This window comes from Corythoichthys intestinalis, chromosome 9 (genome assembly GCF_030265065.1).
Source record: "Corythoichthys intestinalis isolate RoL2023-P3 chromosome 9, ASM3026506v1, whole genome shotgun sequence".
NCBI classification, from domain to species: Eukaryota; Metazoa; Chordata; class Actinopteri; order Syngnathiformes; family Syngnathidae; genus Corythoichthys; species Corythoichthys intestinalis.
The window spans coordinates 40,565,380-40,590,824 of record NC_080403.1 but is presented as its reverse complement, the minus strand read 5'-3'; the positions used below and the strand labels follow the sequence as shown (position 1 = coordinate 40,590,824).

Here is a 25,445-nt window from a genome sequence, read left to right as displayed (position 1 = left end):
AATGGTTTCAAAAATCTCTTTACTTCACTTATGAATACAAAAGGTTATGGAAAATGCTCTTTAGACCCAAAAGTTTGTTTACATAAAATGAACTGTTTCGTTGGGTAATTTGTTTTCACGTAAACTGCACCATAAAGATTGGCAACTAGTCATCATCCTCATCTTCATCAATTAATACCATTTTCCGCCGACGCTTCACTGGTACAGAAATCTCTTCTTCATCGGAATCTGCTTCACCATTTGCATCCAATTCCACTGCAGTGCTGGAATTATTACCTGTGAAGACAGCTCAGGCTTGTTCAAATTTTAACATACAGTGATTGCAGTTTCAAGAATAATGAATCCAATACAACACCTTCATCCTCGTCATCGTCCAACAATCTGCTTCTTTTAGATGTCTTCTCTTTGGGCCTAATATATAGAAAAGAAGCTGAAAACTGATGTTTACATGGAAAATATGTACTTTTGAGTAGGGATTTTGTCTATCAAACTGATCAATACGTTTTGGGTATCTCACCTCTCACGTGAACTATCTGCGTCATCGGTAGAGGGTAAATCTGTATCAGGAGCTAAAAAAAAAAAAAAGCGTTTAATAAGCGGCATGTTTTTCCATCTTATTTCACAACTTCTGAAAACTGCAATAAAAACAATACTGATTGCGCCAAAGATTGAATATTCATGTTTATTTTCCTCTTAGATGTCTATAAGCGGCTCGGAAAATGAATGAAAGTTTTTATTACATTCATACAGGACAGTTGTATCAAAACTGCGGGCTAGGGGCCAATTGCGGCCCGCGGGACAATTTTGCGGCCTTCATTTGACATCTGATTGTAGTATCCGTGTTGCCCACATATATTTTGCGAAGGGTTGTATAAAACAAATATTAAATATAATATATAAATAATAAAAAATTTAATTGAATGATCAATTTTTTTTGGGTGGGGGGAATCAATTATATTTAAATGGTAAAAAAAATATATATATATATAAAAAAAGCAATGGGTAATAAAAAAAATTCTAAAATTAATTTTTAAAAAAAGTAAAACTTAAAAAAATTAAATTTAAATAAATTGGGGAAAAAGAGGGAGAAATTTGATTCAATAAAGATAAATTAAAATAAGTGTGACCTGTGTGTATTTTGCTCTAGGAATTTCACGTATTTGATCTTGTTTTGTTTTCCGACCTCACATAGCCTAACTCTTTGGCTGCCATTGACGGCAATAGACGTCCAGTCCATTTCAACTGGGAGAGACTGGAAGCGATCATTCGATTGAATTCGATTGAATGATCGCTTCCAGCCTCTCCCAGTTAAAATGGATTGGACGTCTATTGCCGTCAATAGGTGTTTTCAATATAAATTTACCTCCTTTACTAACTACCACAACACATTAATTAAGCTAATAATAACTTTTAAATCAGTGTCCACTGAAGTGATTTAAAATGGTGGATGTCCACAGATACCTTCTTCATCCTTGCTGGAGTACTGTTTCCGCTTGCGTGCAAGTAATAGGGCTCTCAACGCATCTGCACGTTGTGAATCGGAGGCCTCCCTTTTCTCCTCCTGCAGTCCTTCAGACAGGCTATCTATCACAGGTATCTCCACACTTTTACCAGAAGATTCCTCCTGGTTATGACTGAGAGATGCAGCTGCACTCCGGAGCTGAGAAGGGCTGATCTTTTCTGGGATTCTCCAAAATCTCTCCTAATGAGAACATCACAGAGAAATTCCAGCATATTGACAATCACAAGCAGCAGCTGAAGTTGCTAAAACTTTTCAGAGTAATACTGAGCAATAAACCCCCACCTGTTCATTGGCAGGCGCACGCAACCCCAGTTTGCGCAGCAGCCTGTGGAAGCTCTTGTCTTCCATGGCATCTTCACATACCTCACTGAGAGGGACAAGCGGTGCGGCTTGGGAAAAGCCTGGGAACATTATGACTTAGTCTTAAATTAAATGGGCATTTGAAAACACGTTTTCAAAGAACTGCGAAACCCTTACCATCTTTCTCCCGGATATCCGCTGCGCGGTTCAGACAGCGTTGTAGCCACTCGAGAGCATCAGACATGCCTTGGGAGAGAAAAAACAAACTCAACATGATCCTTGCAAAAATGAATCAAGAAAACATTAAAAAAAAATGTCTACCTGACAAAGGTGTTGCTAAGGCCCAACACGTATCACGTGATATATAATCATGGAAAAATGTTCTATATAAAGAGGCTCACTAAGACCAATGTATTAGTGTGCAAAAAACAGTTTGAGGCGCCACACGTTTGTATTCATTCCCTTCAGTATTCTTTTTTTAATTGGGTGACTATCACGAAAGATGCAGGTTGCCTTGCTGCTGTAGCTAGCCCTGTTATGTTTTTTTTTTTTTTTTTGGGGGGGGGGGGGGGGGTAAGGACGCTAAACAGTAGTATCATTGCATATTCTTTCTTGCTTGCATGATAGGGCAATATATAAATTAAACATCACAGATAGAGCAAAAACTATGATTGGCCATTTTATATATTGGAGCATAAGTCGATATCGTAATTATCTTGAGAGGCCTAGCTTTAGCTATAAGCAGTGTTGTTAATCTTACTGAAAAAAAGTAATTAATTATAGTTACAAATTACTTCTCCCAAAAAGTAATTGCGTTAGTAACTCAATTACCTGAATGTAAGAGTAATTAGTTACTTGGCAAAGTAATTGGTGATAATTACTTTTTTTTTTTTCCCCTCAAAAAAAAAAAAAAAAAAAAACATTGGCCACACTATGTGAAGTTTTTTGTGAAGGTTTTTGGTACAATTGGCCCGAGCCCAATTCTTTACCCTAATTTACCCTCTAACCTGAATCAACTGTTAAAAGTTGTTAAAATTGCTCCCATTATTGCATTAGTTCCCTTCTCTCTACTTTCGACATATGAAAGTTTTAAAACTGTTTCATCATTTAAAGATAGATTCAAGTCAAGATTTTGCCGATTTAGAAGTATTTTAGATAAAAAGTTAGGTTCGCTGTGACGGTTCTCTACAACAGAGCCGTCCTATAAAGTCTACTGCCTTAAGATGGCGGCTGTCTACTAACTCATTTAGTGCCATGTCTGTCATTTTGCATCTAGTTATATCTATGTACAGTACATGTGATATCTACCATGTCTACCATATCTACCATAACATGCGGGCGTAGTTTGTAGGCTATCGGCTACAACATGTATTATTGGAGCTACCTAGCATCGCGTTTGCTCGGCATCACAACCTTCTTGCCTCCTCCCTACTCCTGCTCTGCTCTGTCGTCTCGGTGAGTCCGTCTCCCTCAGACTTTTCGACCAATATAGTAACGCATAGTAACGCATGCCTTTCCGTCCTCAGTAACGGTAACGGCGTTGCCAAGATGGGAAAAGTAATTAATTAGATTACCCACTACTGAAAATATAACGCCGTTAGTAACGCCGTTATATTGTAACGCCGTTATTAACAACACTGGCTATAAGCCACGAGAAATACAGTAAAACACCATTTCGCGAAAGCCTCGTCTACACTATGAACATAGTTTATATTTTGGGGTTGATTCCACATGTCAAGTCCTGCTGAGTGACCTGTCTACATTAAATAAAAGCTTTTACTCAACAACGGCCCAAATTATCGAACAATGTTGATATGTTTTTCCTCTCCAGTTCTTGGTGATAAAAAAATGAAGGCTACTTAAATGGAGTGTGATGCAGGGCAGAAATGTTACAAATTGTTAATGCTATTACATCCTGGAATACTTCTAGCGTAGAGAAGATTGAAAACGACAGCTGTTGCTGTTATGTTCCTTTCAAATTGTTTCAAAATAACAAGGAGTGCCTAAGTAAAGTATCCTTCTGGTTTTAATGGATTAGGACAGCACAGCACTTGTTTTGATAGGTTGTAACTTGTTGCGCCATGTTGTGACGTAACACCCTTCAAATTGACGCTTTGCTGGGTTTAACCCCTGAATTGGGACATAGCGATTTTCTACATTTGATGTACCCCCGCCTTCTTCCTCTAAAGTTCTTTTCGGCAGGCTACGTGTGTGTATTGCGCAGTTTTGCCCCCTCTGTTCAGTGTCGTCACATGCACTGAGAGGACCACATGATCTCTTCGCCCTCGTTGAATGGCTAGTTTGAATTACCTTCGCTCCATTTTTTGAGAAAGAATAAGCATGCACACACCTGAATCAGCAATGTTGGATCACTTGCCACGTTTACATGGAGCCAAATATTCCAATTACAATCGGAATATTTGTTCAAACCGAATAAATGTGTTCCATATAAACACCTCATTCGGAATGAACAGGCCCAAACCGAATGGAATTTCATTCCGTTTCACAGGGGTGGAATATTCCTTTTCCCAAACCGATTAGAAGTAAAATTATATCATGTAAACAGGGAAGCGGAATGGTGTCTGGTTGCGTTCTTTCTGCACATGCTCCGTACTGACGTGGTGACGTCACTTGGTGACGTAAGTAACGTCACTTGCAACATGGCTTCCAAGCACACGCACAGTGCACCCACACAACTTTTTAAATGAACGGCGTGTCATTCTGAAGTTTTGTTTCCACTCGAAAAGTTAAAACAGCAGCTGATCTGACGATCGATCTCCATGTTTTGCAACGTGACGCTTTGTTTTGATTAATCTGCGCATGTCAGACGGCAGTTGTCAAACGTCCTTTCGGAATAAAGGCAGACACATGTAAACGCTGGATCGGAATAGATGAAGTGACATGTAAACAGCTGATCTGAAATTTCCATTCGGAATTATTTGAATCGGTATGAATAAAAGTCAGCATGTAAACGTGGCTAATGTTGTTGAATAAAGTTTTATCAAATTGAAGGTGAATCAAAAGTCGAGTGATGTTGGTTCGTGTGGACGAGGCTTAAGTTGTGCAAACACAACCTGACCGAACATGGGCATACACTGACTTTCTAACCTTTCTTGTGCAGCGTCGAAACCATCCCGCCGACATCGGCTTGCCTCTCTCCAGTAGACACGAGACGTTGGTCCCTCCCATTGCTGCTGTTATGACTTTCTTCCATTACCCGCTCTTCTTCTTCTTCCTCACTCTCTTCAGACTCATCCTCATCTTCCTCTCTGTTCAGAGGCTCATCCGAGAAATCCTGAGTGATTCCAGCTAGGAAATCTTCTTCACTCTGTAAGAATAATTCATTTCCTCGATCTTCCTTATATTGTTCAGTGGTCAAGAATAGTTGTCAGGATTTACCATTTGTGCACCAGAACTTTTTGGTCGAGCATTTCGACTCCTTTTCTTGTAAAGTTCTCGCCTCTCCGACACAAGGCCCATACTAAGCAGCTTGTCCACAATGCGTGCACGAGAGCGCTTGGCTGTCAACTTCTTCAGGATGTTGCCAAGCACATCTGAAAGGAGTCAAATTGAAACTGAGTTTCTTTTAACAAACAACATGCTTCAGTCAGTAAAGCGATTACCATCGGAGTCTTTGTATTCTTCATAGAGCATCTGCAGTTCTTCTTCCTGATCTTTGGTCCAAAGAACTATCCCGGTACCTTTTCTTCGGTGAGTAAAATCATTCTCAGTTTATTTTTAAATGATATTTTTTTTTAAAATAATGTTGACTTCACCTATCCAGATTACATACTTGGGTTTCCTCAGTTCTTTAGCGCTGTCCACCAAACCCATGCGAACCATCTGGACAACAACTTGCCTCCGCGTGCGTGTACTGTTGCTTAGCAACGACAGCAGAGTTTCGACAATGTCTGGCACTGGCAAGAGTCAGCAATAAGCAACACAGTCAAGATTTAGCTCCCCAGGAATGCATCATGTAACGAATGACTGAAAGAGCGCTAACAATAAACGAACAGCAGACCTTCCGAGTGCCGGTGTTCTTCATAAAGATTACGCAATTCTTGCTCTTCTTCCTCAGTCCAAGCTGGCATCTTCTCAGCTCTGATGAGGTAATTACCACATCAAAAATATTTTATTTTGACACTAATGCATCTTTTCTGGCTTTTCATTGATGTAATGTAGAAAAAACACCAACCCATCATTGCCGTAGCCTTCAGTTATCTCACGCACTGCGCCAACATTTTTCCAGAACAACAGTTCAACAAAGACCTTGTTGTTGGTGGCTGCCAGCGCAAAGAAACGGCTCAGCACATACTTGGCAAAGGTGACCAGCTCCTGTGCAGGACAGAAAAGGAGGTTAGCTCGTGGGCATGGTTATTGTCATTTGTTTGTGAACTGCAATTAAGTCAATGGGGGGAAAAAAACTACCAGTCTTTACAAAATGCTTTAAATAGTCATGCAAATCAAGAAGTTTTACAAGGGATTTCCCCGATCCAATCACGTGATTAAAAATTTGGCCCAATTTCCATTGTTAATGTGAGACCAGGTTTTTTAAAATATATTTTTAAGCATTTAATAATTGGCTGTAATTGATGGCGATAGACGTTCAATACATTTTGTCTGGGAGTCCAGTCCCCCAGTCAAATTGGAGTGGATGTCTATTGCAGTGAAACGTGATCACTTAAAGTGCAGGTGACACGAAAAAGCATGTTCATTTCATAATACACGCGGTATTTTATGCTCCTGAATGATATGGACCGCTTGGATGTGTGTGGAAGCGATCGCTATTTTTATTTAGTTTTTTGAATCCCGCGCCATGAAAATGAGTGACTTCCGACTTTGGTCTTGCATTGAGGAGGAGGGCGCTGTGACGTGTACGGGTGAAGGCATCCTCTTCACTAAACAGCTGTACTGTTGTGTATGAGGACTAAGGATTCAGCTGATTTTGCGGATTAATACGTTTATTTTAGGCATCACGCCAGCCAAACGGCTGCAGAAAAATCTTGCTTTGTGAGGGAGAGGCGTGTGCGCCTTTTTGGAGTTTCAAAAGGTTCCCATTCACCATGGATACTGGCCAAGCCCTACTACTGTGGGACCATTGGACTTACGAGGAAGTGAGTAAACATCTTGTTTTGTATTATGTCAAATACGAATTGAGCGATTACAAAGTAAACACTACAAACTTCCTTTAAATGAAGGACTACTTACGTTTGATCATTGATAGGCACGTAAAAAGCTCTCCTAATGCTCATTAGCAGCAGCACGTTAGCTGCACAACAACTCCAGCCACCCTCCTCCGGGGAACGAACTGTAAATTGCTCTCCGCCGGGCGGTTTGCCGATCCGCGAAGACAATCGACAACGGGGTCGTCATGTCAAATAATCCGGGCTAGTTATGTGTGATTTTCCGCTTCGAAGACATTGAAACATCACTCGGTTCGGGTTAGCATGTCGGCTAGCTGTCACGCCTCTTGGTTTACATTCTCCGAAGCCGGGGAAGGGAAATGACATAAGCCCGATTTAGGTGTCATAAAATATCGTTCGGGAGGTGCGACAGTAAAGGTGAAGTTGACAGTTTTGACCAATATGGAGTAATTTTGCCATGTCGTCCTGAATAAGTGCATTTTTATTATTTCATATTCCATTTAGCACAAGACTGTTATTTGTCATGACCATGCCATTTATTTAGCAAGTGGGGAAAAATACTTGAATAAAAATAATATCCTGTCAAAATATTGAAGTAAAGAGACAGAAACAATGACATTTTGCAGCTCTCTTTGTCACGTTTTCCTCGCTGTGAATAGTTCCCCCTCGACGGGCTGACTGGTCCTCCTCAAGCCATTTATTTAGCTATTGGGGAAAAATACTTGGATAAAAAGAATATCCTGAAAAAATATTGGAGAGGAGAGACTGAAACAATGACATTTTGCGGCTCTCTTCGTCGCGTTTTCCTCGTTCTGAATAATTCCCCCTCAATGGGCTGAATAGTAAAACCGTTGAGCCCAGTCTCCCGCTGACGTCATCCACCTGTTGGGGACGCTGGAGCCCTACAATGGTAGGCGTGGCTAACCGGCAGGTTAAAAGACTAATTTCTCGTCATCTGCGCTTTGCTAAATTGTTGTATATAGTCGAATCGTCTCAAAATATGATTCTAATTCACATAATAATGCTATTTAAAACTTTTTTTCTCATGTCGTATGCTCTTTAATGCCAGCCTTCCCAGTTGAAATTGAAATGATGTCTATACATAGACTCCGCCATCAGTTGACAAGACAGCTACCACAGACATTGTGCCACGCCTTCCCGTAGGGGGCCGTCCCAGGCAGAACGTCGAGTTGGCTTTCACTGTGATAAACTCAAAACACACGCTGCGATTAAAGCCGGATTTGGTGGAAACAGGACGAAGGTTTTACTGCATACAAGCAGGCAGGAGTGTCTCAGGAGTGATTTGGTCAAGGATTCAAGATAATTATTATATTAACTAGCACCATGCATGCATGCACGTTGTGAAAAATAAAAAATTAATGGATAAAATTAGTGTACCTCAGGCTTGAAAGACTTACGTGAAAAGAATAATAACTACCCGTTTTTTGCTTTTAACCAAGAATCTAGACTGTTTTACATTCATATCTATAGAGATTCCACGATTTAAGCATTTATCTACAAGAATTTTCAACTTAAAAAGTTCTTTGTTTTGTGAAGGCCGCCATGTTAGGTTACACAATACCGTAACCTTTGCTTGAAATATTTACATAAAATGAACGATAACTACCCGTTTTTTGCTTTAAACCAATAATCTAGACTGTTTTACATTAATATCTATAGAAATTCTGCGATTTAAGAGTTTATTTACAATAATTTTCAACTTAAAAAGCTCTTCGTTCCATGACGGCCGCTATGTTGGATTCCACAATACCTTAACTTTTGCTTGAAATATTTATACGTAAAATGAATAAGTGCCCGTTTTTTTTTTTTTTTTTTTGCTTTTAACCAATGATCTAGAATGTTTTACCTTCATATCTACAGAAATACCACAATTTAAGAATTTATTTACAAGAACTTTCAACTTAAAAAGCTCTTTTTGTTTTGTGACGGCCGTCATGTTAGATTTTGTATCTCTACACATGACATTTAAGTTGCTATTTCTGGCAAAAACCTATATATGTTATGTTAAATATTGCTATTGATCCTGAAAATATAGGTGATTATTTCTATATTTGGGGATTTTTGTGCATCTAGCGTAAAATCTGAGAATTTTATAGCCATTTTAAGTTTTGTTTTACTTACTGTATATACTAGAAAATAATTAATCAGGATTTTATTATGGAGCGACTTTGAATTTTTTGATGCCACTGATCATATACGCCTAAGGGAGTTGCCTGTTTTTGTTTTAGGTCGCCAGTGGCTTTGGAACTACAGTATTTGAATTTTAAGTTTTTTAAAATAGGCCCCCTACGGATCGTCCCCAAGCTTATTTCTTACTTTATCTTATTAATATGATGTATAATACATGTTATTGAAGAGGTATTTTGAGGTTCAGAGGTACTTAATGAGTTCATTTCGACCTACGCGGAAATTCATGTTACATCGCCAGCCTAGGAATGGAACTCGTTTGTAACCCGGGGACTACCGGTATATACAGTATATTCAAACTACCGTAACAAACTTTGCACAACAAAGAGATAAATGTCCAGTGAAAGCAAAAAAAAAAGTCAAGAAAGTCAAAACAGCTCATTTTGTCATATTTGATGACTAACTATTTTGTTTTGTGCTACACAATTGATTTGCAAAAAATAAGGTGATATGTGATTTTTTTTTTGCTTTGTTGAAACAACAGCTGTATTATTACTAGAGGTGGGAATCTTTGAGCACCTAACGATTCGATTACGATTACGATTCAGAGACTCCGATTCGATTATAAATCGATTATTGATGCCCCCCTCCCCATTTAAAATTTTTTTTTTTTTTTAATGTTTTGAATATTTGTTCCAAAATTGTTCAAAAATCCTCAGGCTAAATAAACCAAACTACTATTTTAATATCAAGCTACCGATTAAAAACAGTAAATAAAGTACTGAAGTCCCCATTCTGTATTAGCAGCTTTAAACTACATTCAATTAATTTAATGTTGTGAATCAACCGTTAAAGTTGTTAAAATTGCGACCGTTATTACATCTACTTTCGACATGAGGGAAATTATGGAATAACGGTCGCAATTTTAGTTGCAGTTTAGTTTTAAAACTGTTTCATCATTTAAAGATAGATTCAAGTCAAGATTTTGCCGATTTAGGGGTAGATAAAAAGTAATTAGGTTCGTTACAACAGAGCCTTCTAGAGAAGTCTACTGCTTTAAGATGGCGCCTGTTTACTAGCGCGGAAAAGTCTGTCATTTCACATCTAGTCTAGATATATGTGATATCTACCATAGCCGTATGTTGCCGTATGTTTGTAGCAACTAGCAAGTGGACGCTGTTTGTAGCGGCTGACGGCCGCAGTCAGGTATTATTGTTTTTTTTTTTTTTTATCTAGCGGCATTAGCTGCACATGATATTTACTCTCGGTCCGCTCCTCATTGCGTCCCGAAGACTGCGCTGACTGCGTTTTATTTCCGCTTTACCTGGTACCTGGTTCAATAATCGGAATTTGGATGTTTGAGATCATTCTTGAATCTTCCACGGCCGAATCGCGAATAATCTAAGAATCGGAAATTTTGAACGCCTCTATTATTAACCCTTTCATATTACTATATTTGGGATAGCTTCGTTCAAATTGGGAAAAAAGACATTTGGATGTGCTTTTCCTTCGTATCAGCTCATTCAAAATCAGATGCCTGGGACTCGCATGTAAAAACACGTGATCGGGACATCCCTAAATTTAACTATTAATCGTCATCTAATATTGATCCGTAGAAAATGAAGTACATTTTCAAACACACAGACAGAGGCTATGTATTTTTTAACCTACCTTGTAAGCTGAGGCAGCTGGGTCACTCAGGAGCTTGTTAAAGAGATGGAAGACTGACAGCTGGTACAACAAGGCGTCCATTTTGAGGTCAAATGCCACACGGTGAAGCATTCGAACGATGCAGTGATTTGTGTGAGGCGTGTTTTTTGAGTAAGATTTCAGCAAGAACAGGTAGGGCCGCAAGATACTGGGGTTGGCAAATCTGTGCAGAGTGGGAAAAAAACATAGGTATACAGCATGATTTTTATGACAAAAGATCAGTGTTTACTATTTAATTTGGGCACGTAAACGTGACCAGTCCAAGTGAATTGCTAATGTACAAACACATGGGACTGAAAAACTGCCAGTTTTTGTATTAACACTTTCAGGGACAGCTATTCAAAAGTTGACACAAGACCTTTAACCTTTTATAGGACAAGTAACTACTTTTGGTCATTAGGAAAAAAAAAATGCTGTATTAGTAATAATAATTATTATATATCTTTAAATATTGGTAATTATTGTATTTTCTCTTTTTTTGTGTGTATAAGTAAATTATACAACTAATAAAAACTAAATGAATGAATTTAAAATGAATATAAACAGAAATAGCCTATGTTTACAGCCAAAAGTAACACTCTTAAGTCTAAAGTATATTATTTTTAACAGTATTTAACTCATTGAATCTTATTGACATCAGTAGACGTCCTTTTCATTTAAACAGGGACGACTGGCCCTGAAAGCTCATCTTTCAGTATTATTGATGGTGCTAGACGTCCAATCCATTTTGATTGGGAGGGCCGAATGAACATTCTTTCGTTCGCCTCTCCCAGTTAAAATGGATTGAACATTTAGCACCGTCAGCTTTAGCTAATGAGTTAAACAAGTGTCCTTTAATAGTACAAAAAAGGCATAATTCCTGCATGACTGCCTTACTTCTTGATGAAGTCCAGAAATTTGAACTCCGTTTCAGAAACCTGGACTGCTTCCAACTCTTCTTCCTCTTCTAGATCTGCATCATCTTCAACATCTTCGTCAGCTTGAGTTTCAGAAGATGGAGCTGACCCTGAAATCAATTAAACCATGCATAAAGACAATGTGACACTCATACGTCATGTAAGTAGGCTATGTGCATACTTGGCAGCTCTGCATGCAATATCTGCTTGAGGAGTTCCAGTTCTTCTTCAGGTTCCACATCAGCTGAGCCAAAAATGTCTCCCTCAGGCCACACCTCTCTGAATGCAATCGTTTTCATGAGGTGTTTTTAAGTGCTTGATGCAGAGTATTACTAGTACTACCGACCTGGCAGCCCTGAGGAGCGCCAAAGCTTTTGGCCCAAATTGACCCTGCAAAGCATCCTGCATCCGCACCATGGCCTCAGTCCGCTGTTCCTCCAGGGGAGTTTCAGATGTGGCGTCAAACGGCACGATGCCCTCAGTTAAAGACTCTGACAGCTGTGATTGAAGGGTAGAAGATGTAAGGAGATGATTAGGGATGGGGATTAACAATTTTCACTGTTGATTGAGAAGCTTGACGGTCATGTTCTTTGAAAAGATGCAGAATTCGAACATTTTTCATTAAGATAAACCTTTACATTCTCATTTTGAGCCTCAGCAAAGTAAACATTATGTGGAACAAAATATGTAGAAATAGCTATTCGTACATGGATATGGAATCAGAACTCGCGCTTGGACAATTGTTTCCTCAGAATTAGCCAAAGCATTTTGGATCATTTGAAGGTCTATTTTTGCTTTTTTTCTGGATGAATGTGCTTCCCAAACAGTTATTTACAGTCGTACCTCTACATACGTATTTAATTTGTTCCGGGACTCTTTTTTTTTTTTTTTTTTTTTTCAAAATGGTCATATGTCGAGCGGGATTTTCCCATAAGAATACATTATAATTCCATTAATTCGTTCCACAGCCCGAAAACCTACACTAAATCGTTAACAAATTCTGCTGGTTCTATTACAAGAAGCAATTACACCTAGCTAAACAAATTACTGTAAATATCAATAAAAATCTGAATTCTTTTAATAATGTAATGAATCGGGTGCTAATGTGGCAGATGTGTTTTGCGTGCTGTCCCTGAATGCACCGCGTGGCTGAGTGAGAGGGAGTTAGGTAGAAATTTTACTTTCTCTTTTAATATTATTTGATAGATATTCATCATTGTGCACTGTCCCTATTTAGAAACATCTAAAAGATGTAAATATGACGGATTATAACAAAAATGCTAATCTACAATTACTGTAATTGACTATAAGGTGCACCCACCAAATCCTCCTGGTACCCTGTAGTCTACACATAAAATAAATAAAACAAGCAATGTATTTTATAATAGGTAATTGAACTGACCTGGAAATTTATACCCTTCAGTTGTTCCTCTACAGTGTTCCAGGTATCTGCCAGAGCTTCCGGGGTCCTTTCTGCAACCGTCTGATTTGTATCTTTTTTGGACTTTTTCCGCTTAACACGCTTTTTCTGTAAAATTCCCACACCTATATTTGAACTTTTCAAAGAAATGTTAAATAAATGATAGTAGAGAAATTAATAATAACTGTACCTGCACAACTAGGTTTTTGCGCCCTTTGCAGAAGCGCTCTAACATACGCAGGAAAAGATGTGTTGACTCAACCAAGTCTTTGAGGTAGGATTGAGGCTGTGTGGTCCCGTCATACTTTCTCAGAAGAGTCAGGAATATCTCCCTATATTCCATTAGGTAGAATATGTTACCTGTAATGTGTTGGGGGAAACGATTACAAATTACTACCAATGATTTCCACAATATCTCAATTGAATATAATCAGTAGCAATACTTTTGATAACATTTGAACTGTGGCGGACGCTTTCATCTTGTGATTTGTCCATCTCATTCACAGTCATGAGCAGTTCTTGATACGCCTTAAGTGCCAGGTGCATCCTAGCAAAAAAAATGACGCTTAAAATAAGAATAGCCGTCCAAACAGCACCGTCTACAATAACCCTGCTTCCAAATGTACCTGCGGGACCAGGAAGTGGCCTCTTTGCGGTCGGTCAAAATCATCTCGTAGTAGTTGGTTATGTTACGCTCCATGAAATGGAACGTGCGGGTGGACATGGTCTCCGAAACTAGATCGGGGCGGAAATTGTTGCCGCGATTGAAGGCCATGAAGAAGCTGAGCGCCCACAGGTAGTAGGTCTCATCATGCTCCTGAGACTGCTCTCGGATCAAGCTTTCCTGGAGAGGAAAGTCGCAAGAAAAAGTCGCACAATTACAGTTAGTGCTGTGTTGTACTGAGTACAATATAGATTAAACATTTTCTTTTAACAGCTACTCGATTTATAGAAATTCTGTGAACAAAATCACTGGAACCAGACTTCCCTTGCATTGGTCTCAATGTTTTATATGATAATCAAACCTACACCAAACTGAGATCTAATACAAAACAGATTTTTTAAAATTCTGCTTTAAATTTTCAACTCACATTTTTCATTGAAAATAAATAATTTTCTAAAATATAGCTTGTAGTATCGTAGAATTGCATTGCATTGTGAGAAAGTGAGAAGTTTTAAATCTTTATAATATCAACACATATAGGCTAAAGAATCACTGACTGATCTTATTTCGAATAAAATATTTTTGCTTAACACAAAAAGGTCAATTGTTCACTGTTTGAGAAAAATAAATGTTTGCTGCTGCAGCTGCTGACCTTAACGATGTACATGAGACGATTGTAGCAGTTCTCTAAGAAGTCCACACAGAATTCTCGCAGGAAAAGTCGAACGTTTAAAGCCGAGCGACGTTTGTCCGTACATTCCCTGGCCTGTCGATTCCGCCTAGGAACGCGTCTCACAGCTTTACCCATGTCATGGGTGTAGTTTTTGAACTAAGAATGAAAGCAGGTTAATGAATTGATCATTTTGCCAACATTGATTTATAATTTACAGTACTTACATTGTGAACATTCCTGTGATAAATCACGTCATTGTTTCCGATTGCCTTGAGGCCTTTCACAACAAAGGACCCTCCAAAACGTGAATGTCTGAATGATAAACATGAATAGGCAATTTTAGTCAGAATTTTCTTTTAGCAGTTAATCAGCTTGTATTGATCAAGACATGGCAACAAAACAAAAGTAATGTAGTGCACTATAATTGTGTTGAGATTAGGCATGTGCCAGTATGAGATTTTGATGGTACGATAACCGTGAGCAAAAATACCGCGATTTCACGGTATTGCAATTATAGACCCCACTCACATGACGTCACAACCACGCCTCCGCACCATATTGTCCGTCAGCTCGTCGTGTTTACGCATTACCGCTACGTAAATTCCTCCTATTATGGCGTGTTTTTCTGCTCGTAAACATTAATAATCAAAATGGTGAAGGCGTGTGTGGCGGTTGGTTGCAGTAACAGAAAAGATAGACGGAGAGACTTGAAGTTCTATCGTATTCCGAGAGACCCGGAGAGGAGAGCGAGATGGACTGCTGCAATTCGACGAGAAAACTGGGTACCAAACGATCACCACAGATTATGTAGTAGTCATTTTATATCTGGTAAAATGCATTTAATATATATTTAGAGGGTTTTGGGCTGACAACCACAATTAAGATCATTGCGAGGCTAATCGCCGACAACATACACTTTCAAATTCAAGATGCTTATTTCTTCCACCAATAATAATATTTAGCTGGTAACAAGTGAAAGAAGCTGGCCTTGTCTACGGATCATCAGTTAAACAGGGGTGTCCAAACTTTTTGGAAAGGGGGCCAGATTTGGTGTGGTAAAAATGTGGGGGGCTACCTTGGCTGATTTACATAGAACAATATATTTAAACACATTTTAGCAAGCCCTTCTGTGTGTCACATTTGCTTTATTATTATTTTTTTTTAATTCATAATTTCAACAATCTCGCCTTTGTGGCGTTCTCTTTCGACACTCGGGCTCTTGCGAAATACTGCTGCTGTGAGATTAAACTAGCTTCAAGTTGCTTTCATTTCTCACTGCGTATCTTCCCTGTAATGTTGTCGTACATGTCAGCATGTCTTGTTTGGTAATATCGCGTCATATCGAACTCTATGAAAACAGCGACTGTCTCTTTGCAAATGAGGCAGACACAGTTGTTGCGTATTTTATTGAAGAAATAGTCCAATATCCACCTATCCTTATCGATTTGCTCCCGCCAAGTATCGATACTTTTTTTTTAACATATTGGCCATACAATGGAGTATGGATTAGGCCTGAACGATATTGGGAAAAACTATTGCTGCGATTTTTTTGGGGTTTGCGATATATTGCGATATTATATTGCGATATTAAAAAAATTTATATATTTTTTTTTCAAGATATTTTCACAATATGACTTAAATAGCTGTTTGGAAAGACTTTAGATCACCACAGTGTACATTCATCCCTTGTTTTTCGCGGTTAATGGGGACCAGAGCCCGCCGCGATAAGTGAAAAACCGCGAAGTAGCCCACCCCCCCATTTAAAATTTTTTTTTGTGTGTGTGTTTTTTGTGCCCAATGTATTTATTCAGATTTAGCATTGGAAAGAGATGCATACAGGTTGACCCAAAAAAAAAGTTTACACTTAGTTGACTGCTTGTTTAAAAGCCATTGAAACATATCTAAATAGGTTGTCATGCTTAAGTGATTCATTAAGGTCACTCAATGCAGCTGGTAATCTCTCGTCTCTACAATTCCTGTGCTTCTGCTGAAAATGAAGAAAACTTTAGCTGTACCTGAATTGCTGCGTGCCGGTCTGACACCTACTGAGATTGCAGCAAATCTGAAAATATCCAGATGTGCAGTCTACAAAGTTAAAAAGAAGCTGAAAGATATTGGAACAGCCTCACGAAAACCTGGGTCTGGAAGTGCCGATCTGTGCGGACCAAAAAGTTGATTGACAAGGTGATATGTGGCCACACCAGAGTCCAGATCTCAATCTCCTGGATTATAGCATATGGGCAACTGTGGAGGACAGTGCCTGTAAGAAGCCACAAACTTCTGTGGCAGCCTTGGAGAGGTCCATTGTTAGATCTTGGGAAAAGATGACAGCATCCTACATAAAGAAGCGTTCCGCAGGCGCCTGGAGGCTGTTGTGACACTTAAGGGAGGACACATTGAAAAATAGAGTGTACTGTACATGTTCTTTACAATAATGTATAATTTGTGATTCAATTCTAATTCTAAGATGAATAAACATGGCATTTAAGTTGTATTATGGCAGTGTAAACTTTTTTTTGGGTCACCGTGTATAAGACATGTTTTTTTCTCACTCCCCCCGCCCCCAACTCCCCCCCCAAAGTGATTTAAAAAATGTATATAAATAAATGGTTTTTAAGCACTTCAAATTTCATAATTATGATAAGTTTTAAACATAACTGTCCAACCAAATCATTTTTGAACAAGAATAAAGTACTGTAGCAGATAAATGCTTGGCTTTATTAAATGCTTCTGTTTATCTACTTTAGCTGTGACCGTTGAAGTGACATGTAGAAATTTCAAACTCCTCATGATCACTTCTGGCATTTAAATGTCTCCAACGTCCCCACAGTACACACATTCATTCCAGCGCGGCTTCCTTGCAACTGTTTAACAAGTTAAACGATGATTGACAGATGCCCGTGTGAAGTCTGCTTCTTTGGCCAGATCAAAGCCATTGTTGTGCCGCAGTGACTGAGAGGATCAAAAGGCTGGGAGAGGGAAGGTAGGAGGCTGTGCGCAGACCAGAAAGTGAGGCGTATGTGGATCAAAAAAAAGAAAAACTATCGCACGTGCTTGCGATGGGACTATTGCGCACACGCACATCGCGATGGCGATGTTTAACCCTTGAGAGTCGAAGGTCAGATCATTTGTTTATGTCTATATTTCCATCATTTCTTGTCCTTTTTCAAAACGGAAGCTCCATGAAAAAAACACAAATCAAACGAACCCTTTCGAAGTCACAGTGGAAGCACAAAATGCGTTTTTTAAATAAATATAACTGCCGTGCGAGGTTCCACCGAACGAGAGGGAGGAGTGTTCTGAAGCAGCGAGGTGGCGAGCGACGGCCGTGTGGCTCGAGCAGCGACTTTGTGTGACTTTGAGAATGAACGGAAAACTAAATTTAGCGCAGGCAATTGTGCTTTTTGATCAACTTGAGGAAGAGGATGGTCCAAATTCGTCATCATCGTCTTCTTCGGAAGAGTCCTCGAGTGAAGATAGTGACGGATTTGAACACGTGGGTGACGCCATCGACGAGCAGAGGTAAGCAAACTCACTTTTTTTTTTTTGATGCTGAAAAAGTTTCTTTTGAAAGTTTCTTTTGATATTGCAAGACAAAGTTAATTCTGATGCAATATAAGTGTGTGTTTGTGTATATAATAATAAAATGTGCATATCAGATCAAAGTCGTACGTGCACTGTGTGTATCCAAGGCAGGAATTTATAATTGTGATGATCTTCTTTCTATATGAAGATTAGGGATGTAGCACATATTCAGCTATGGTATTCTTTCTATTGTCATACATATAGATTTCCATTATTATTTATTGCTGTATATATTTTTATTTTATACTTTATTATTTTCATAAATACTGACTTTTTTTCATGTACATTTATAGTGACAATGAAAGTAAAGTGAAATGAAAATGGAAGGGTGGAAAGAGGACCGACACCCCATGGAAGTGTGGGCTGTGTGATGTCGCCCTGTGTCGAATTCCAGGACGAAACTGCTTTTCGGAGTGGCATGCCTGAAAAAAATGTAACTTGTTTATTGTAAATATTTTTGAAAATACTTTTTTTCCCAATGTTGTATATATTTTTTTTCCCCCACAATCAGTCTTCTCAATTTTTCTATATAAATGTGTGTTCAAGAAGCTTGATTGTGTGTACATAGTTTTCATCAGGTGATGGGCCGCAATACCTAAACTCAAAGAGATGGCCTCTAAACACTTTTTGTGTTAGATGGTGTATATTTTTTCACTGTTCGGTCTGCTGTATATAACCTGTTTTGATTAGAGCATGAATAAAGGCAAAAAACGCCTATGGCTATACCTGTTGTTTATGTTGAATTGTCAAATATAAGACTATTTATTCTAAATTTTTTTGGTTAAATGTTCATCCTAACATGTTGAATAAATATTACAAAGTTTCAAAATGGTTCGTTACGCATGTTTGGTTGTCAATTGGACATCAATATTAAAAAATTTGACAAAACGATTTTGGAATTTTTGGTCTTTTTGGGCCCAAAATGATGATTTATAATTGGTCAGTGAATGAAACAACAGTTTGGACATGAAGTTCAAGGTGTCACAAAAAAAGGGACCAAACCAGGCCATCGTAAACAATTCTTTCTTTGAAATATAAAGGCAACTTCAAAGGCATGCAAAATCAGACAAAATAGGCCCAGACCTTAAAGGGTTAAACGATATATCGTTCAGGCTTAGTATGGATACTGCAAACTGCTCAATGTTTGTTGAGCAATTCCTTGGCGGTCCACTAGGGGCGCTCGGGAGTGGCGGTGAAGGTAAAGTGCGCACAAATCGTCTAGAGAAGAAGAGAGGAAGCTCCAAGTGGGTTGAAAAAATAAACTTTGTGAGAACGGTGGAGGAAAAAATGAGAAAAATATTGCTACAAATCACACATGGGGACACACTTTAGATTTTACACTAACAAGAAAGGAAGTAAGGTGAAGTAAGGTGAACAAGGACTTTGCTGTATGCAAGAATTGTCAAACAAAAATTAGGTTCACTGGGAGCTGGTGATGAAGTGCACACCGGATTTCTTCACTCCTTCGCTTTCATCACTTGAGGTAAGAAAGTTTTGCAATGTAATTGATTTTTAATTTACATGTACCATTTTGATGACATTTGGTGTTGAATGATATAAAATAAACCAGGACCCTGAACTGGATGAAAATTAATATCGAACAAGCCCACATGAATTTGCCAATTTATTTGATATTATTTGAGAACCACTTTCCATCTAGTTTACTACACAAACTTTTATTACTGCCATTTTGATAGAATAAGCTATAAAAATGGTTTGAAAAGGTTCCAATATATATAAAGTGATGTGCATGATAATTAATGTAGCCTACATATTAAAAATAGGTAATTATTGCATTTTTAATTTCTATACATTCAATTCATTTTGTTTTAATTCAATAATTCCAACACAAAAAAAAAAAACAGGATTTCAACTCAAAAGTTATGAAGTAGCTAATATTTTTTGTTTTATTTTGTTGTTTTTAAGGTGAGGAAGACTGTGACTGACCAAGTCTGACATCTCAAATGCTGAAGCAGATAGTGGAAGTGTTCAAACCAATGCTTTTGGCAACAAAGGTCATATACGAAGAAAAGACCACCAATTTTATCATTGCCCCACTCCAAGCTCAACTGCTGACTGACACCTACAGCACTGTTTTTTTTTTATTTTTTATTTTTTTAAAGATTTAAAACTTTAAAGAAATTAAGGGTGTCATTCATCATGATCTCTCCAAGAGATATCAGTGTTTGTGGTTTGTTTCCTCTATATGTGCAGGTGCACAATTTGCAGTAGATTTATATTTTACAGCGATGTTGAACAGAAAAGGTGTCACTGTTTAATAAATGACTTAAACAGTATTTTTTCTATTTTGAAATATCTTTTTTTCGTTTCAACAGTTGTATCGTAGAATATCAATGATCTAATTTCTGACAAATATATCGATAATCGTTGTACAGTGATATCGTGAGATAATCGTTATCGTGACCCTTGTATCGCGAATCGTATCGTATCGTGAGGTGCCCTGAGGTTCCCACTCCTAATGGAAAGGTTTCATCTAAAAAAAAAAAAAAACATTTGGAGTGAGACCTCTCCTCGTCCAGCGAACGTGGATTTTTGCTTAGGGCAAATCATCTTTCGCAATTAGCGAGCTTTTACGCTATCCTTTTTCCCCTTCATTCAAGCTTGTTCCTCACTCAGCGGCTGTGAGACTTAAAACCTCGACGAAGTTGCTCTCCCAGCTAAGCCTAGGCTAACATTCGTCTTTGTAAGTTTTTAGTTTGCATATTGAATTTGAAAGGAAAATGTGTGTTTTGTTTTTAGCGAACTTTTTCATGGTGCTAACCTGTTGAAGCTACTCACACGTGGAAAAATACAATTGTTCAACGTTTTAATTGTATTCATTTTGTATATTTCACTTACCACAATTTGAGAGTTCAATAAATTGAAGAAAAGTACACATTGTGCTTGGAGTGTTTGTTTTTGGGTTCGCTGGCTGTTTAGCAAAATAGCGTCACTGACACACACAGCAACAAACAAGGGAAGGGGTGAGCGCTGCCGCACCAAGCCACTTCTGGCTGCATTTTTGGGACATGAAAAATTGCGAATACTGTACTACGGTATGACGGAAAATTTCAATGGTTTTGAAAACGCAACGTTTTCATACCACGGTAAACCGTGAAACCGGTAATCGGAACATGCCTTGTTGAGATCTTCTGATATTTACCTGGATCCTCTTTGCAGTGTGCGAGAACGGTTTTCTGCCTGCTCCTTCTGCCTCAGCGCTTCCAGCTCCGAAGCGTCTCTCTGTTTCTCTTCTGCTGAGCGAGCGTGCCCCGCACTCACCAGGGTGTCTGGTGTCTGCGACACGCCAGAAATGAGTTAAAAAACTGAACAGTTATCTACCCCGATCTACATTTGTAAATCAGAAAGATATCAGTTGGCTTAACCTGGTCTCTGAACATGAGGGAGATGATTTCCAACACATGCATACTCCACTGCTGCTCACTCTGGGCCGACGCCAAGAACTTCACTAGGTCATCGAAGCCGCTCATGTGAATAGCCCAGAGCAGTCTGTCGTGGACGCTGGCATCATCATCTACTTTCTAAATCCAGAAAATAAAAACCGCTGGGTGAAAATTCACAATGCTTTTACTTACAGAAGCCGACTTTAACAAATATTTGTAGAATTTCATATTCTTTTAATTATACCATTCCATCAAGTAATTGTTCATATAAATGAATTCATCAAAAATAACGTGCACATGCACTGCAGATATTATCTTTATACACTTGGGTTTAACCTCATAGTGCCTAGTTGCTGTCAAGCAATGCATCTCATGTTGCATAGATATGTTTTTCAATCAAATTAAATAAATCTTAACCATCACTTAATTGATGAACCAATTATCACGCAAATCACTTATACAACATTTCAAATGAAGGTATTTTAAAAGATCAGTACACCCAATCAAACTACAGTAGTGATACTAACCCTTTCCTCCAATGGGTCTGCTGGTACATGAAGCACATTCCTGACTAGTAGCAGAATTCTTTCAATCAAAAGGTTGTCTTCTTCCTGCCTCTGCTCCCATTCCTGAATAGCAAAATATGATCAGCAAAACAAAAAAAGCTTAGTTGAAAACCAGCTGGTATGTGACAAAAAAAGACGTTGATCGCTTACCAATTGTAACAGGTTGTAAAGTGTCTCACTTAAAACACCAAACACTTTCTCAGACGAAAATGCCTACAATTTAAGGTAAAAAATTAATAACATCACCTAAATGTAGTTCCCTGAGTTAACATTACAGCTATAGTATAACCTTACGTGTATACAGACTGTACCTCTTTATAGGCTTGTAAATGAGAGGTCACTTGCAAAAAGTGGTGGCTAAATACTGGATCGTCAGGGACCTTCCCAAAACAAAGCATAGCAGGTTGTGTCAGATTCACCATTAGCCTGTGAAAAGAACAAATATGCACAGCACAGTTTCATATGAGCAACAGAGGTTGGGATACCACTTCACTAATGACATATTGACAATCAAGCACATTAGGGCTGTAACTAATGATTAATTTTATAATCCATTAATCGGATAAATGTCACTTGTTTCAATTACCTTCACAGTTTAACTTGAAGTTGTTTTAGGCATGTTGTAAGTAACAGTGAAGACAAAATCCAATTTCAAAGCACACTCTCTTGTATGACAATTTACAGTTTGAATGAGAGTTTGTGTTGAGACTCAGAGCTGTTATATGAACGGGTTTATGTGTGTGGTTTCTTTATAAAAAAGAAATTTACTATCATTTTTTTATCTAACAATAAGTCAAGCGCTAATATGTTTCTCCAAAACACAGTACAAACGGACACTTAGGACACTGATTAGCATAATCGCTAATTAGCTCCGCACTCCGTGATAACTAATAACGTCTCATCAACAAAAAAATACAAACAATGCAATTGGCTTCAATTCTCACTTCTGATGGACGCACACCGGATCTAACAACACAAAGGCAATGTAACTCTCGACATTTCGTAATATTATTGATTCAGCAACCCAACCCGAGTGTAGCAGTGAACTCTCTCTCTTTCTTGCTCTAAACAATGGCACGCACGTGCAGCCTCACATTACACACAAACAAGGACCCAAACGGGACTGCTCATAGCTGCCGGACAAAATCGATGATCAAATTCATTGGCAACTAATTTATCAATCGATTAGATGTTGCAGCCTCATTAAGGAGCTAGTTTAGATATTAAAATGTCTGAAAATTGTGCATTGTTGTTTTCCAAAGTAAAAGCATATTTTATTTAATGTGCTACTTTGACTAAACAAAAATATAATGAAGAAATCGGATAATATTTTTAACTGAGAAGTTAGAAGCTCAAGAATTTAGACAAGTTTAAGGTGGAGAAGGTCCTAAACGATTAATCGTTTATCAAAATAGTTGTCGATTAATTTGCTAGTCGATTAATCGATTATTTTTTGCAACTCTAAATCACATAACCAACACATTTACTGCATTTATAACAAGTTAACTCAGATGTGTGCATAACAGCAAGCACAATGCAATATTTTTGTTTTTTTAGGGTATGAGGGGGGTTACCGTATGCAGGCATCAAACAAGGACTTGTCATGTCCGTGCTGAATGATAATAGGCAGAAGGTCGTGTTCTATAATGTGGCCTTCACCCAGCTGCTGGCGGACATCACGGGTGTCGTCTTCATAGCGTAAGTACTTGATCAGGTCTTTCACACTCTCTGAGGCACAGAAAACATTTTTTTCAAAGTCATCCTTAACTTAAATCATGTTATCTATGGTGATGAAGCGCATTGAGTACTTATTACAAAACCCAACTCACCTAAACAATCAGCTTCTTTGTGATATGTGTCTCCCTCTAGGTATCCAAGAGCGCTGCAGGTTGCCAGAAGTTCACAATTCATCTTGAATGAATTCTAACACCTTCGCCAAGATTAGAAGTGAAGGTCAACATTAGAAAAAGAACTAAACATATTGATTGCAAATACCACCTAAAAAAAAAAAAAAAAAAAAAAAAAATCAACTGAGCATAATTTATTTCTTACTGTTACTAATACTTGATAATTGGCTTAAATTAATGTACACCCACTGTAAACACTGCAGTGAGGGGTGTTTGTAGTATGTTTTGGAATTAATGATTTTTTTTTTTTTTTTTTTAAGAACATAATACCTCTCTGACAGTGTCAATCATCGGCGAGTTTGTAGCAAAGCTAATACATGCTCCTAATTTCGATTTAATTTGATAGTTTATAAAGATTTTACATTTTTCAGCTGGTGAACGTAATGTTGCTGGTAACTTCGGTGTACATCCTCACATCGCAGAATAAAGGTTTTCTACTCACGTAGTCTTTCCTTTTCCGCGACGACAGTCCAGCTTCACAAAGTAAGAAATATTATGGAGAAAAGCTTGTCGTTGTGTCCAACATACAAGAATATAAACTTCGTCTTCAGCGATACAAGTCTGGCGCCAAAGCGAATAAAATCGGATGAGGAATTACGTCATTGAATGGTGTTTTTCTCGGGATATTTAAAATAGTACTAAGCATGTAACTTTACTTTACCGCCATCTAGCGCTGAGAGTTCTTTACTTCATTCTCAACCAAATAATTATTCCCTAAAGCAGTGGCGGCTCTTAACTTTGCTGAAGTTACCGAACTCCACTAGTTTCCCATATGCATTCACCGAACCCTTTGAAAGTTTATAAAAAAAAATAAAAAATAACTTTTTTTTTTTTTCAATTCAAAGCCGATATAACCAAGCAAGAAAGCTAACATTTAATTGAATTTCCGTTCAAATTTCTTCAAATTTCAAATTTACCACACATAATTTTGCCTTTCGCGTTTGATTTTCATGTTAGAAAATGAAACAAAACTCATTTAAACTGTTCCTGTTTTTTGTTTACGTGTATATATTCTCATTTTATTGTTGCGCCCTCGCATCACATACTATTTTCATGGAATCGGTCGATCTTCATTCCTACCCTCACCAATGGTCACGAGCTGTGGGTCGTGACCGAAAGAACAAGATCCCGGATATAAGGGGCAGAACTGAGTTTCCTCTGTATGGTGTCTGGGTTAAGAGATAAGGTGAGAAGCTCGCCCAGATAGCAGACCGACGTTGAAAAGATGTTGAATCAACATTCTGCTGTCGATCTTATATCGTTGAATCAATGTTACTTTTGTACCCTCAATTAATGTTGTTTCAACGATGAAATCCCTACAAAACTTAAACGTCATTTCGATTATTAATCATAACATTGAAACGACACTGAATCAATGTTGTTTTCGACCAAAACGCCCGCTCATCCATAATTCAATGACTTTTCAATCACATTTCCCAGTCAATCATAAATCAACTATTTGTCAACATTAGTTCATTAACTATAAAACAATGCTAACAAAACCAA

General features: G+C 38.2%; 1 protein-coding gene across 2 annotated transcripts; it reads right to left on the bottom strand.

Moving 5' to 3' along the window:
- Nucleotides 1-24,536, bottom strand: timeless (timeless circadian clock). Of its 2 annotated transcripts, none has more exons than XM_057847187.1 (30): nucleotides 24,382-24,536; nucleotides 23,862-23,962; nucleotides 23,607-23,760; nucleotides 22,344-22,458; nucleotides 22,183-22,245; nucleotides 21,994-22,095; nucleotides 21,449-21,604; nucleotides 21,226-21,359; nucleotides 14,702-14,789; nucleotides 14,457-14,633; nucleotides 13,767-13,984; nucleotides 13,584-13,687; nucleotides 13,331-13,500; nucleotides 13,123-13,248; nucleotides 12,067-12,218; nucleotides 11,902-11,999; nucleotides 11,701-11,830; nucleotides 10,786-10,987; nucleotides 6,018-6,157; nucleotides 5,844-5,923; nucleotides 5,616-5,739; nucleotides 5,446-5,528; nucleotides 5,222-5,376; nucleotides 4,931-5,150; nucleotides 2,000-2,068; nucleotides 1,805-1,923; nucleotides 1,462-1,702; nucleotides 518-569; nucleotides 356-411; nucleotides 1-276 (listed from the first exon to the last, which is right to left on the bottom strand). In XM_057847187.1, exons 2-30 carry the CDS (start codon nucleotides 23,941-23,943, stop codon nucleotides 146-148), a joined length of 3,741 nt encoding a protein of 1,246 aa, XP_057703170.1. In that variant the 5' UTR covers nucleotides 23,944-23,962; nucleotides 24,382-24,536; the 3' UTR covers nucleotides 1-145. The 2 variants fall into 2 exon arrangements, with proteins under 2 accessions (XP_057703170.1, XP_057703171.1); XM_057847188.1 differs by having other exon boundaries at nucleotides 518-557.
- Between the last annotated feature and the right edge of the window lie 909 nt (nucleotides 24,537-25,445).